Below are 13484 nucleotides of genomic sequence, written 5' to 3'. Positions count from 1 at the left end.
GTGTGAGAGCTGTATCCTTGTAAATACAAAGATATGGTGCAACAAAAGAACGAAGACAACATGAGACAACTATTTATTTATTTATTTAGGTGAAACTGTTTGCTTTTTTAATTTGGTTTACCTTCTTGAAACTGCTTAAAAACATGATGTAAAAAAATTGAATAGATGTAAAGCAAAACATAACATTTAACTTAATTTGTCTTGTATGCAATTGAAAACATGACAGCATTTCTAACTCATAATAGTGTTTTTTCCAATCATATTATTTTAGGCTTTTCAAAATGGCAATTAAGAGGATTTCACGTTTGACAAACTTTACACTTGAACCTTTTTATTAAGTGAAATGAACTTTGTTAGTGCAATTGAAAATCACCAGAACGTGATAAATGTTGATATATTTACGCTTCCTGACTTTTATTTTTACAATATAACCCTAACTATTGAAACAGTACAGCAATATCCTGTACTTTCGATTTGTTTAGCTCATACTTTCAAAATATAAACAACGTAGTCAAACACTGTAGCTGAACAAATTAAGCGTAATGAGTCTGTTGTATTATCAACTAAATAATCATGATAATTATAATGTCTCTTTTCGATTGTGACATAAAATTATTTGGTTAAAACATGTCAATGAACGATCGACTTTACATCATTATCTGAATTACATTTAATCCTATTTGCATATGCAGTTTCTGTTACTTTAATCATACATTATTTTTAGTTAATGACATTCGATATTTTTAAATTTTGTATATTACATTTTACTGGTTTATCTAACGATATCATAATTGCATTTTTACAAAACCTCTATTTTACAATAATGCTGGACTTAAAATGTTAAGTTTCACGAGTTTCAGTTTTAAGTTTGTGATTTTCATTATTTTGTTCAGAAATGTTATTGTATAAATAGAACAAATAAACAAACACTTGTTCTGATCACCGAGAGGCTAAAAATAGTTGGACCACATAAATACTTAGATGGGTGATTGTGTTAGAGGAACACAAACTCAAGTGATTTTAAAGTGGACGAGTGGTGTGACATTAACCGATGCAACTGTTATGTAGCCTTTAGCCTTATTATAGACGCGGATCTCACTTTTTTGACGGTTACGTTGCTGAATCCAAGTTTTGCTAGACGGTCTCTGAAATTTAGGCCCATGTGCATTGAGCATTTATCGGAAAGATAGGTTACCCTGGTGTTCTTAGTCACCATGTTGTGTGATACAGATAATTGTTTAATGTGAATACAGAAACAATATGTTCTTGCCATCAGAGATACGTCCCTCTGATTGACACTGAAAAAGAAAAACAAAAAAACAAAAAAACAAAACAAACGAACGACCGATTAGAATCCGTAACCTTGTCTGTGTCAGTAGAAGTCATTCCAAAGCAAACACCAATATGAAACAGGATTTGTTTTTACTTTTTATTGAATTAAACTTTTGATTCAACTTTAAAATGTTTTCATAAGAATATTGATTGATGAAACTCAATCGATACGTCGAGACTCTCTTTATGTGGTGTACCCAAGCATATATTATTATTATTATATCGTCTATGAACTGTCGTAAAAATGTTTGGCATCAAAGAAACTTTGTTTCTAAAGTAAAACTAAAGCACACTAACTCGTGTCCAAACTGCATTTGGTATTGGATGGCTGAATATGAATACTCAATATATACTATATGACCGTTGTCATTTAGTTGCTAAATATGCACACAGTATTCCAGAATCTCGTCGTATTTTTTTTTGCTTAAACAGCAGAAGAGTTGAGTCTGTTCTCATTTAACCCTTTTGATTTGTAATGTACTGTCACAAATTATAATTTTATTTACTTGTGACTCATATAGCCAGATATGGCTGGCCAGAAATGCGTGTCACATCAATAAATAATAAAGTAAAGTAAAGTATACGACTCAATTCATTACAGCATGTCCCATTGTGTTCGGTAAGTTAAAAGTCCTTGTTTTACCAATATTATATTTGAACATATATTTTGTATTTTTAATCCTTCACAGAAATAAGATGCCAGCCATATTTCTAATTATTGTTTGTATATGTGGAGTTTTTCACTTGACTTCTGCGCAATCAAGTAAGTCTGCATTCATCATAGTCACCATCATCATCATCATCATCATCATCATTATCATTTTCTTTTTCTCCTTCTTCAACATGATGACTTATTCGGCATTAATACCAAGAATCGAGATGACGAATTATTTTAAGACTCCGAGATACTAGAAATTTAAAAATAAATATTTCAATACAATATCATGCACAATTTAGACTGGAATAATAGATAATATTATCACTTTAATTTCAAGTGATTTTTGTATCACATTGGCTAATTGTGAGATTTTTCCATGAAAAACAATGTAATGATATTGCTCTTGCGTTCGATAAGTTCTGCAAGTTGTACACAAGTCGAGCATGGGAGTTAAGAAATTCCGTCTTAAAGGAAAAATAATTACCGTTGCTGTTTCCCACAATGTGTAAAGAATACACATCTAGATGTGTATAATTGTAAGCCTACTGTACTTTCTTTACATTGTTGTTGCTATTTAGAATAAGTTGTTACTTTCTATTTTTATTGAATTCAGTATGTTAATGCTGTTAATTATGTTTAGCTCAGGGTTTTGGTTGGGGTGGGCGTGAGGTTACAATGAAAGGGTTCAGAACTCCATTGCGTTGATATTGGTGGATGACAAGATTTACTCTGTTTTCATTTTCGCCATTTGTTCATGTTGAAATTTAAAAATTAGGGTTGGCTTCAAGGTGGTTTTTTTTTTATGTCAATGGGTTGAAGGGTGAGGGCAATGAGTCTTTTAAACATAAGCTTGTCGTTTTGTTTTCTCTGTTTAATTTGTTTTTCTTTCATTTGCTTAATTGTTAATTTTTTATTTGCTTAACTTGTTTCTTTGGACGCACCGTTACGTACGAGTGCCACTGTTGTAAAAGTGTCGATTCCAAATAAAGAATTAATAAAAGTCACATGACAATAATATGCGTGTTGTACATGTTCGTTAAAAAGAAAATTCATAAAAAATTGATACAATATTGTTTAAAGGCACAAGCTAAATGTTCATAGAAAAAGTATATAAAACTTAAATTAAATAAGAAGGGAATATCTTAGCTCAGTAGGCTAAGCTGGTGGCAGCCACAGGATGTGTGTTGAACCGTGGTCGAAATCCAGTTATGCCATAAACTTACGCATAAATGTTGTTGCCAAATTAAACATAAAAATAATGTTATAAACATTGTATGTTTAACTAGTTTAAATGGAAGTATTCATACTATATTCTCTTTCGAATTAAAAAGTGGGCTGTGAGAATATTCCTTCACATCCAGTAATAAATGGAAAAATCACTTACACCCCCTCCTTGCAAAACTACATTCACCATGGAACAAGAGCTGAATATGTATGTCATCCGGGTTACACCAACGTCGGACCTCAAATAGTCATCTACTGTCATGACGGAACGTGGATAGGATTAGACAACGATGATCCTACGAAATGTGTTCCTAAATCGTCTACAATTGGTGGTATGTTATTATTAATATCAATATCATTATCATTACCAATATTATTATTAATTGTTATTATTATTATTATTATTATTTCTACTGTTATTATTAATACTGTTATACATAAGTAATTATTATTGGGAAATCAAGCCATTGACTCTGAAAGTAACTTTCTCTATTACATTATTATTATTATTATTATTATTATTATTATTATTATTATTATTATTATTATTATTATCATTATATTTTTATGATTTTTATTATTATTATTATTATTATTATTATTATTATTATTATTATTATTATTAGGAAATCAAAGTCTGGCCTTCTTCCAAATTGTTGTGTTACTTCGTATTTGCATTTTCTTGTTTTACCATTGGAAGAAAATACATGTTTTGTTGTTGAACTGAATTATTACTATTACAGAATAAATATAAATTGTGCAAATTTAAACTTTGTATTTTCATGTTTTATTGTAGAGGTTATTGTTAGTTTAGGTCAAAGTGAAAATTGTTCGCAACTACAACAACAACAAAATTCACAACTGTGCTATTGTGTAAAAAAAAATAGAAACAAAGACTTTTCACAACTGTATTATTAGGCTATGTCAATAAATAAGTCGATATATGTATAAGTAAGCATATGTGCTTTTTTTCTTGTATTTATTAGAAATGGACTGCCAGAACCCAGAAGATGACTATCTAAGGCCAAACTTAGTACAAACTGGTAGTTACAAACACGAAGATACAGTCGAGTTTGAGTGCGTCCCTGGATACCAGTTGCATCCAGCTTCAACAAAACGGTCTCATTGTATCAATGGTGGTTGGACGCAACCCGCACCAGATTGCGTCATGGAAGGATCTATACGTAAGTAATTCATTGATTTCTATATAATCTATAACGCAATTTGAATATTACTGTTGTATTAAAAAATTAGGAGCTGTAAAATGCTTAGGCCTATTTTATGATATCTTAATTGGTATAAATAGAACTACTGTTGTATTAAAAAATTAGGGGCTGTAAAATTCTTAGGCCTATTTTATGATATCTTAATTGGTATAAATAGAACAGGGGCGAATCCACGGGGGCCCGTGCCCCCCCCCCCCGTCAGTCCCGCCGAAAGAGTTAAAGGAAGGAAAAAGGGGAAGAAATGGAAGTGTGCTCATGAGTTCAGTGGCGGACCCGTCAGTGGGCGAAAGGAGAGCTCGATTATTTTACCGCTCACTAATTTTAAATTTTCTATTGATTGACGACAAACACAACGTTGCGGTACATCCCTATCGCCGAATTTTTCCCACAATTTCATACAACCAGGATGTATAAATAGTACCCAGCTAAAACAGCTCCATGCTTACTGGCGTAATGCGTATGCGCTTTCGTGCGGAGGTCCGCAGGGCCACCGACACTTAGTAGCCCCTGCAGTGCCGCTATCCATAGGATCCTCGCTTAATAGCACCTTGATCTAAAAGGGCTTTGTTGATACATAACAAAATAACGTGCCTCTGCCATCGACTGTAGGACATATTAATCCAGATGGGGATTTGGTGCCCAGCCGGCCAGAACCTCCACATTTGTAAAAATTTTAAAAAATAAATTAAAAAAAAGAGATAAAATATTCAAATTTTAAGTCTGAATGAGTGCCATTTTCGGGCATCTAGAGGTCCCATAACCATAACTTTCTCCCAGTATAAAATAGACTATAGGTCCTTAATTAGAAATTTGCGACCCCCGTAAGCGAAGGTGGTCTAAGGGAGGGGGAATTATAGCTACCGTCTGGAAGAAGTCAATAATTTTGTCGATTAAGAACACTGCTTTGAAAAAAGCATTTTTACCATCTGAGAGGGCCATTTCCGAGCGTCTAGAGGGGCATATTCTAGAAATTTGCTCACCTCAGCCCCAACCATGGTGGGCCTGAGGTGGGTCTGTTCTACCTATTCCCCCCCCCCCCGTCAGAAAATTTCTGTATCCGCCCCTTAAAGGAACTCCAAAAATGCCCTAAAAAATAGTAAGACACCTAAAAGGATATGGCGCTACGATATATTTTTTCGAGATTTATGCAAATGCCTGGCCGTTAAATCGTAACAAATAATTTAGTAGGCCTATATGATGATGTCGATAACGGTAATGATGATAATGATAATGACGATTATTATACTGTGCAATATATACTTATCACTTTATTTTTTTAAATTATTATTATTACTATTGATATTATTATTATTATGATAATGATCATGATAATAATCTTCACATTGATTATAATAATAATAAGGATAATTATAAATTAATGATAATAATAACAATGAAATCCATAAAAAGAAGTCCATGAATAACACCATTATAAAAAGAATATTGAAAACAAAACATTATACAAAATGAAAAACGTCGATTAAAATCTGTACGATAAAAAATTCTGTTTAAACATCTTTTATATTATTGATTTCTTTTAACAGCCTCACCGATCACAACAACAGAAAAAGGTAATTATTATCTTATTATTATTTAAAATATTATTATCATCATCATCATTATTACTATAAATGATAATATTATTATTGTTATTGTTGTTATTAGTTTATACTGATAATAAAAAGCCTAATGATAATTACGATGATATGATGATAATAAAAATGATAGTGAGGTTAATGATATTAATATGATGCTGATGGGAATGATAGTGATTCCCAGCTAACAATATTACGTTCTAAGAACGTTATAATAACATTACATTTTGGTGATAAAAACTATTTTGTAGAACCATATTTACGTACTTATAACCTAATTTCACAACCTCACAACGTTAGAACGTTCTTACAACGTCGTGTGGATGTTATTTACCTAACCACAACGTTCGCGAACATTATAAGAACGTTTTTGTGACGTGTTGGCTGGGTTGCGTGATAATGATCATGATAATAATCTTGATTATCGATTATAATCATCATAATAGTGATAATGGTAATAATAATATTAAGCATTTAATTTAAAGTTTTGATGAATATAAATAATGATGATGATAATATTGACATTAATGAAAAAAAAAATAACTGCATTATCATAGGGTATACCATGAATAATGTCGTTATAACAAAAATTGTATACAATATATATTAAACATCATGTTTTCTTAGATTCTGTTTATTTGTTTAAAAGTCTAATTTCTGTTTAAAGACCATTATATTATTAATTTAAACAAACACCCTTACCAATCATAACGACAGAAGGTAAATTAATATATTGTTACTATTTTAAGTAATCACCATCATCATTATCATTATTATCATTATAAATACTATATCACTGTATTGTTATTATCAATATTATTATTACAATGAAAATGATAACGATAACCATAATGATAATGATGATGATATGATGATGATAATAATAATGATAATGATATTGATGTGATGATGATAATGATGATTGCACCAGATCACGATAATAATTTTTCATCATTGGTCCTAATCATCGCGATAATGATAACTATAATTAAGTTTGATGAAAATGAATAATGATGGTGATGATCATAAAAATAATAATAATAATAATAATAATAATAATAATAACAATAAAACCAATTAAAGTCAATAAATATCGTCATTGTAACAAGCCATCATTCATACTGCAGCACATAATAAAAATCATGTCTAAATCTATTCTTCGATAATCCTATTTTCTTACATTCTGGCATAATTTCCCGTCACATACCAAACAGTCAAAGATGGTGTAGAAAGAGAAGTAGGATCTTCATCGAGTTCGTCAGCAGGGGTGATAGTCGCAATTGTGGTTCCTATCATAATTATCTTAATGATAATTGCATTTCTCGGCTTCCGTAAATATAAATCTCGAACTGATGAGGTAAGCAAGACTGTTTTCTTTACTGAGAAACCTGTCTAGCTCTTGCTAATTATTCTTCTATAGGGCTTTTAGCTTTGTAAACTAAGCTGATTTTGTAGTATTTCAACAAGGAACTCTTGTACCATTTTTCTTAAGGCTACGACTACCGTAAATGCTCGAATAAGCGCCGTGGCGCTTATAAAATTTTTGGAGGCTTATTCGATCGAGAGCACCGTTTATTCGAGAGCAGCGCCCGTTCCCATATTTACATACCGGTAACTCAAATCCCGTTCAGAAGGCCTATTATAGGTGGCGGCTCTAGGATATAATTTATGAGGGGGGTGGGGCTAAGATGTTCGACCTGTCTCTTATACACATCTAGGTGTAAATATAGTGCGCAGTGTTATCTGAGGGCCGGGGATACGTATGGGAGGGAGGTGTCCCCTCCTTCCTAAACAAGATTTAAAAAAAAATTGGGACTTCTAGATGACCAGAAATGGCTGGGTTGGGAAAACTAGGCCTATTTTTTGTTCTATTGGTTCGACTTCCCGACGGGCTTTGGTCGATTGGTGTGGGGAAGGGTGCTTGACCAAACCGATGGGGGGGGGGGGGGCTTGGGGGGGGGGGGGGGGGGGGCTTAAGCCCCCTGCAACCAGCTGGCGCCGCCACTGCCTACGTCATCGTAAATAAACTTTTATAGAGAAATGCTTGTCTTCATTGTGTTATTTATTCATTTTAACACTGTATAGCCTACATTTAGAATCCTGTTTCTCAAAGTGTTTCATTACACACAAGGTAATAAACTCTCGATTAAGCGCTGCGGCGCTTAATTCGAGATAGCGGCGCTTAGCTTAAAAAAATCAGGCTTGGTGCGGCGCTTATTCGAGAGCGGCGCGTTAGTGGGAACCGGCCTGTACTCAAGCATTTATGGTAATGATCATGATCGATAATCAGAATGGTGCCGAGCACTTAAAATGTTTGGTAAGGTTTTCCAACATTTATTATTCAATAAGATACTATTATTGAAATTAATGACGATATTGGATATAATAAAAAATAAATTCATGGTGCATAACGTTGTAAACTGTTGTAATCAACTTTCAGAACCGGCCTGCTCCTCCGCCGCCAATATGGTGCACCCCCAACACGGCCCAGCAAATACCACCACCAAGAGTGAGTTCCATACTTCTCTTTGTCAAGTCTCTTCAGAATTTGATTTGATTTATTCCATTTTAATAAATGTGAAAAGCCAAAAAAAAAAAAAATAAATAAATAAAAAAAAAATAAAATAAAATAAACCAAACGAAGAAAATACATTAATGAATCAAATGACTAATGGAAAAAGAAAAAAAATTATGAAATACAAGGTAAACATGACTATATTACAGAACTGATTAAAAAACAAGAAAAAAATATCGAAACATACAAAAATATGAAACAAATAAAAGTAATAAAATAAATAATAATAAAAATAACGATGATAGGGCCTACTTATAGTTAGTATTTAACAAATCTCTTGGTCATTATTGATAAATTACAGTATATATGTAGGCCTACTACTTTTATTTAAATTGGGTTATGTTGAACTTTAAACTTTTCCTAAATTTAGATGATCGATGAATCCGAGGGTGCGTATTCACATCCCAATGCTGCACTCACAAGCAGAGACGTCAACTTTGATACACCGGTAGATGGTGATTGTGACAACACATACAATGTCACCATTCGGCTTGAAGGAAATCGACAACAGAATGCAGTTGGGCGCGTCATTCACGGTAATGCAATGTATCACTCTCCACGAGCAGTCAGGATAGTTATAATAATAATTAAAGGTATCCCTCCAATTAAAGACCCCTGTATTAAAAGACCACCTCTAAAATAAGGTCACTGTTCTACAGCCCGAAATTAATGTCTATCTTTTATTTTAATAAAACTATTTTTTCTAATCAAAAACCAAAGGTGTTAAGACCAGGGGAAAAAAGTGATCTTTATTGGAGGGAGAAGACTTATATAACGTATACTAATAACTCTGAATAAGTATTACAATACAGTAGTGCTAATGTTTACGCTGAAAAAAATAAAAAGAGTGTATGTTATTCTGTACAGGTAACTTTTCAATAGAAGACAAGGAAGCAATGGAACGTGAAATAGAAGCCATTTTCAGACTACCGTTTCATTATGGCGTCATTCGTCCAATTGCTGAGATCAACGAAGATGGTAATGACGTTTTGAAAAACTTATGTCTGTGAGAGACATATCATCTCCACCACGGCTCACAAAATTTCAATTTCTGTCGATTTAAAATTAAAATGTACATAGAGGTGCCTAACGAAAACCGTAGCAATGGGTTCAAATGAATTGAACAATGGCGACAAACCGGGGTCCAAGCCTGTTTTGGTACCAGAAGACGTTATTGTCTGAGTTACTAAATGCAATAAAATAAACATTAGCAGCAATATTAAAAATAATATAGGCTGTTATATATGTTAACTCTGTGTTCGTTATATTTTTTTACCAGATATGATTGGCATCTTCACGGAAAGGGCTCCAAAGGGTAGTCTGTGGAGCTACTTGCGTAGCTTTGCAGATGCGCGTAACTCAGTCAAGCCAAAGGCGAGAGAGCTTATAAACTACGCTTTACAGATAGCCGAAGCGATGAAGTTTCTGCACGATGTAGAGGTAATAATAATAATAATGATGATGATGATGATGATGATGATGATGATGATGATGATGATGATGATGATGGTAATAATAATAATAATAATAATAATAATAATAATAATAGGAAATAATAATAATAGTAATAATGATGATGATAATAATAATAATAATAATAAATAATAATAATAATATAATAAACAATTGTAATTATGATAATGGTGATGAAGATAATAATTATAGTAATAATAATGATGATGATTACGATAGTAATAATAATATAATGATAATAATAATAATAATAATAATAATAATAATAATTACAATAATAACTTTAATGATAATGATAATGGTAACGGTAATGTAATGATAATAATAATAATGATATAAAATATAATAATAATAATAATAATAGTAATAATAATAATAATAATAATAATAATAATAATAATAATAATAATAGTTTTTAAAGATTGACCTAATAACAATATTTCTATTTACTTTATCAGCGAGTTTGTCCACTGCTCTCCTGTCGTCAAATAATGCTCTTTCGTGACAATATCTGTAAGATACCAATCATCGGCTTGAAGCGGCTTAATGACAACACAGACCTCTACAGATTTGTAAGTATTTATTTTTATCCATTATGAAGTGATGTAATGGATTGTAGTTTATATAGCGCTTTATACCGAAGTCTCAAAGCGCTCGAGGGGTGGACTAGCCCAATAATTTTTTCTCCCCTAAGGGTCTGTTCGTGTCTTAGCTACCCGGTAAACAGGTAGATAGGCCTAAGCTATCTCTCGTCTGTCACAACAGGGCATGTGTGAACCAGTGCACCGGGGTAACATAATTATACTCGTCTTGAAAAATGTACCAGGGGTAGTGCTTTTTCTCTCCAACGGGGAGGGGGGCGCCCTGGAACCAAAGGCGAGTGTGCCGTTCGAACCAGCGCCGATATTATGGCTGTAGGTTGCAGCGCCCTAGACATAACCGCTCGGTCATCCAACTCGCCAAGTTACCATTTATATGAGCTATATTGTCTTACCATGGTCTTATAATCATTGTTCTTCGATCCCGTCGTCCAACGCATTGCGGAAGTCGCTGGACTAAAAGTATCAATTTTACTATCCAAACACAGTTATGATTACCAGTTCCTAATATTGGGGTCTAAAAGCACAATTTTGGCCGGTCCTAGACCACAAAAGCTCTCCCCCATGAGGTTATTATTCCAGGACAATGAACGAGGCTACAGGGGCCTATTGCTTCTTATCCCCTATCACACATTTCTGGAGCCACCACTGCTTAGTCTGTGTAATGAATAAATAATACGATTTTAAGTAAGTTTAAAGAGAATGAAAGAATACATACAATTTGTATCCTTTGCTACAACTGTATGACAACACTGTATTTACTGTATAACGATGATTATTGTTGATTATAGAGTTGTTGGCATGGAAGAACATACAGGCCTACAATTCAAATACAAATTTTTAACATTAATAATAAACATGTATATTAAATAGGGAGATACAACTTTGCCAGTGAGATGGATGGCACCTGAATCTATCGACTACCAGATTTTCACAAAGTCAAGTGACGTATGGGCATTTGGGGTTGTGCTCTATGAAATTATTACCTTAGGTAAGGATGAACGTTAATTTATTATCAGTATTTGGTGAGGATATTAATATAATGCGCAATCACACAAGATATATATATATATACATATGTATATATATAAATTTACATATGTATATATACATATGTATATATATATACATATGTATATATATATATATATATATATATATATATATATATATTGAGTTAGCTCCGCCCATTTGTGACATCTGATTTACTTAATGTGTTTTCGTCGCTCGACCTGTGTTAATGAAGATACATCCCTTTCTCAACATATTATACTTATCTATTATTGTTATACCTTAGTCCACAAGCAAATTTGTTTTAATGAGGAAATTCCAGAAAGTACGCTGATTAAGCAACTGAGTGTTTTAACAACAATGGAATTAAGATTAAATTAAAGTTATAATTTCTTGGGTTAGATAATGACAAGTTTTTTTTTTTTCGTTAATTATCTTGATATTATTCCTAGACTTTTGCCATGTACCATGACTTTCAATTTCTTAATTTCTAAGTACAGTATCTAATTTCATATTTTATTTCCAGAAACGTTTTTGTACTTCCTATCATATTTCTATTCTACAGGCGAGACGCCATACGAAGGCATGACCCCCGAGGCAATCCCTGGCATGCTCAACCAGGGCTACCGTTTGGAAAAGCCGCAATCCTGTGGAAGAAGACTGTAGGCTTAATTGTGTTTTATAAAGTATTCGATCTCATAATACATCCATTTAGATTTATCATAGCATATTTTTACTTCTTAATTATTGCATTTCATATTCATTAAAAACTCTCACTCCTCTATAAATTTGAAGATCATCATCATTACCATCATGATATTATCATTATCATTGATATCTATGTCATCACCATCACCATTTTACTAACGATCTGCTCATCAAGTGAGATTCGACAGATTTGTCTTAGGTCCTGGAAAAAAATGTCGAAATATATCATGGGATCTTTTAACTTCTCATTTTAGCCAGTAAGATCTCATCTAAAGGTGTCACACCACCGAAAGGTAGCAATTCAAAGCGGGGCGTTTATTCGAATAGGCCTATATACCGTACAGTATTGTGATATTTTTTGAGCTACTATATTGGTGGCTCAAAGAGGAAAATAAAACTAAACTGAATTTCTGAATTCGAGAAATTTGCTACAGTACCATCTTTCTTGTGTAGATATGAAATCATGGAAAATTGTTGGCAGCAAGAACCAAGAGATCGACCTTCGTTCGAAGAACTTGTAGCGGAATTGCGTGAGTTGAAGAATGATACCTATGTAAGTAATTGCAGAATATCAATTGAACAAAAAGTATCTTATTGTATTAAGGCCTGAAAGAAGAAAAGCGGCATTGGCTTCCACGTATGTTTTATTATGTGTGAAAACTGCACCGATGACGCGTTTAATTTCATGAAATATTCGGAAAATATGTTGGATTGGTATCTAGTTTTGGAATTTGAAGAGTATAATAACATAGGGATACGTCATAGTATTTTCAACATTGGCCTACATAAATTGTCCGTTCTCCCTGTATGTTAGGTGTATTTTGTTTTCATTCAAGATGTGTCCTGGTTTACATTCTTTTGTACCAATTGATTTTGTGAATAAAGAATATATATATATATATATATATATATATATATATATGATAATATATATATATATTATATATATACGTATATATATATATACTATATACACGCTTAGAAGTATACATAGGGGGAAACTAAAACAATGAAGTGGGTTAAAAACAGTACCTTAAGGCGAAAGTAGTGTCGCTAAGGGGAAACTAAAGCGACGTTATGGCG

General features: G+C 32.7%; 1 protein-coding gene across 1 annotated transcript in view; it reads left to right on the top strand.

The window, feature by feature from the left end:
* Positions 1 to 1952: 1952 nt before the first annotated feature.
* LOC117106447 (fibroblast growth factor receptor 3-like) overlaps positions 1953 to 13484 on the top strand; it is a 13399-nt gene continuing 1867 nt past the window's right edge. The window contains exons 1-13 of the mRNA XM_033247819.1: positions 1953 to 2095; positions 3322 to 3546; positions 4201 to 4398; positions 5985 to 6011; positions 7256 to 7392; positions 8476 to 8544; positions 8981 to 9146; positions 9478 to 9588; positions 9890 to 10050; positions 10542 to 10655; positions 11556 to 11673; positions 12259 to 12355; positions 12855 to 12954. Of these exons, the coding sequence (XP_033103710.1) occupies positions 2029 to 2095; positions 3322 to 3546; positions 4201 to 4398; positions 5985 to 6011; positions 7256 to 7392; positions 8476 to 8544; positions 8981 to 9146; positions 9478 to 9588; positions 9890 to 10050; positions 10542 to 10655; positions 11556 to 11673; positions 12259 to 12355; positions 12855 to 12954 (1590 nt within the window). The 5' untranslated portion in view covers positions 1953 to 2028. The remainder of the gene's footprint in view (positions 2096 to 3321; positions 3547 to 4200; positions 4399 to 5984; positions 6012 to 7255; positions 7393 to 8475; positions 8545 to 8980; positions 9147 to 9477; positions 9589 to 9889; positions 10051 to 10541; positions 10656 to 11555; positions 11674 to 12258; positions 12356 to 12854; positions 12955 to 13484) is intronic.

This window comes from Anneissia japonica, unplaced genomic scaffold (assembly GCF_011630105.1).
Source record: "Anneissia japonica isolate Jap-2015-1 unplaced genomic scaffold, ASM1163010v1 scaffold142_len1259957_cov175, whole genome shotgun sequence".
Classification (NCBI taxonomy): Eukaryota; Metazoa; Echinodermata; class Crinoidea; order Comatulida; family Comatulidae; genus Anneissia; species Anneissia japonica.
Note: the sequence above shows the minus strand (reverse complement) of the source record. Positions and strands in the feature narration are given on the sequence as shown.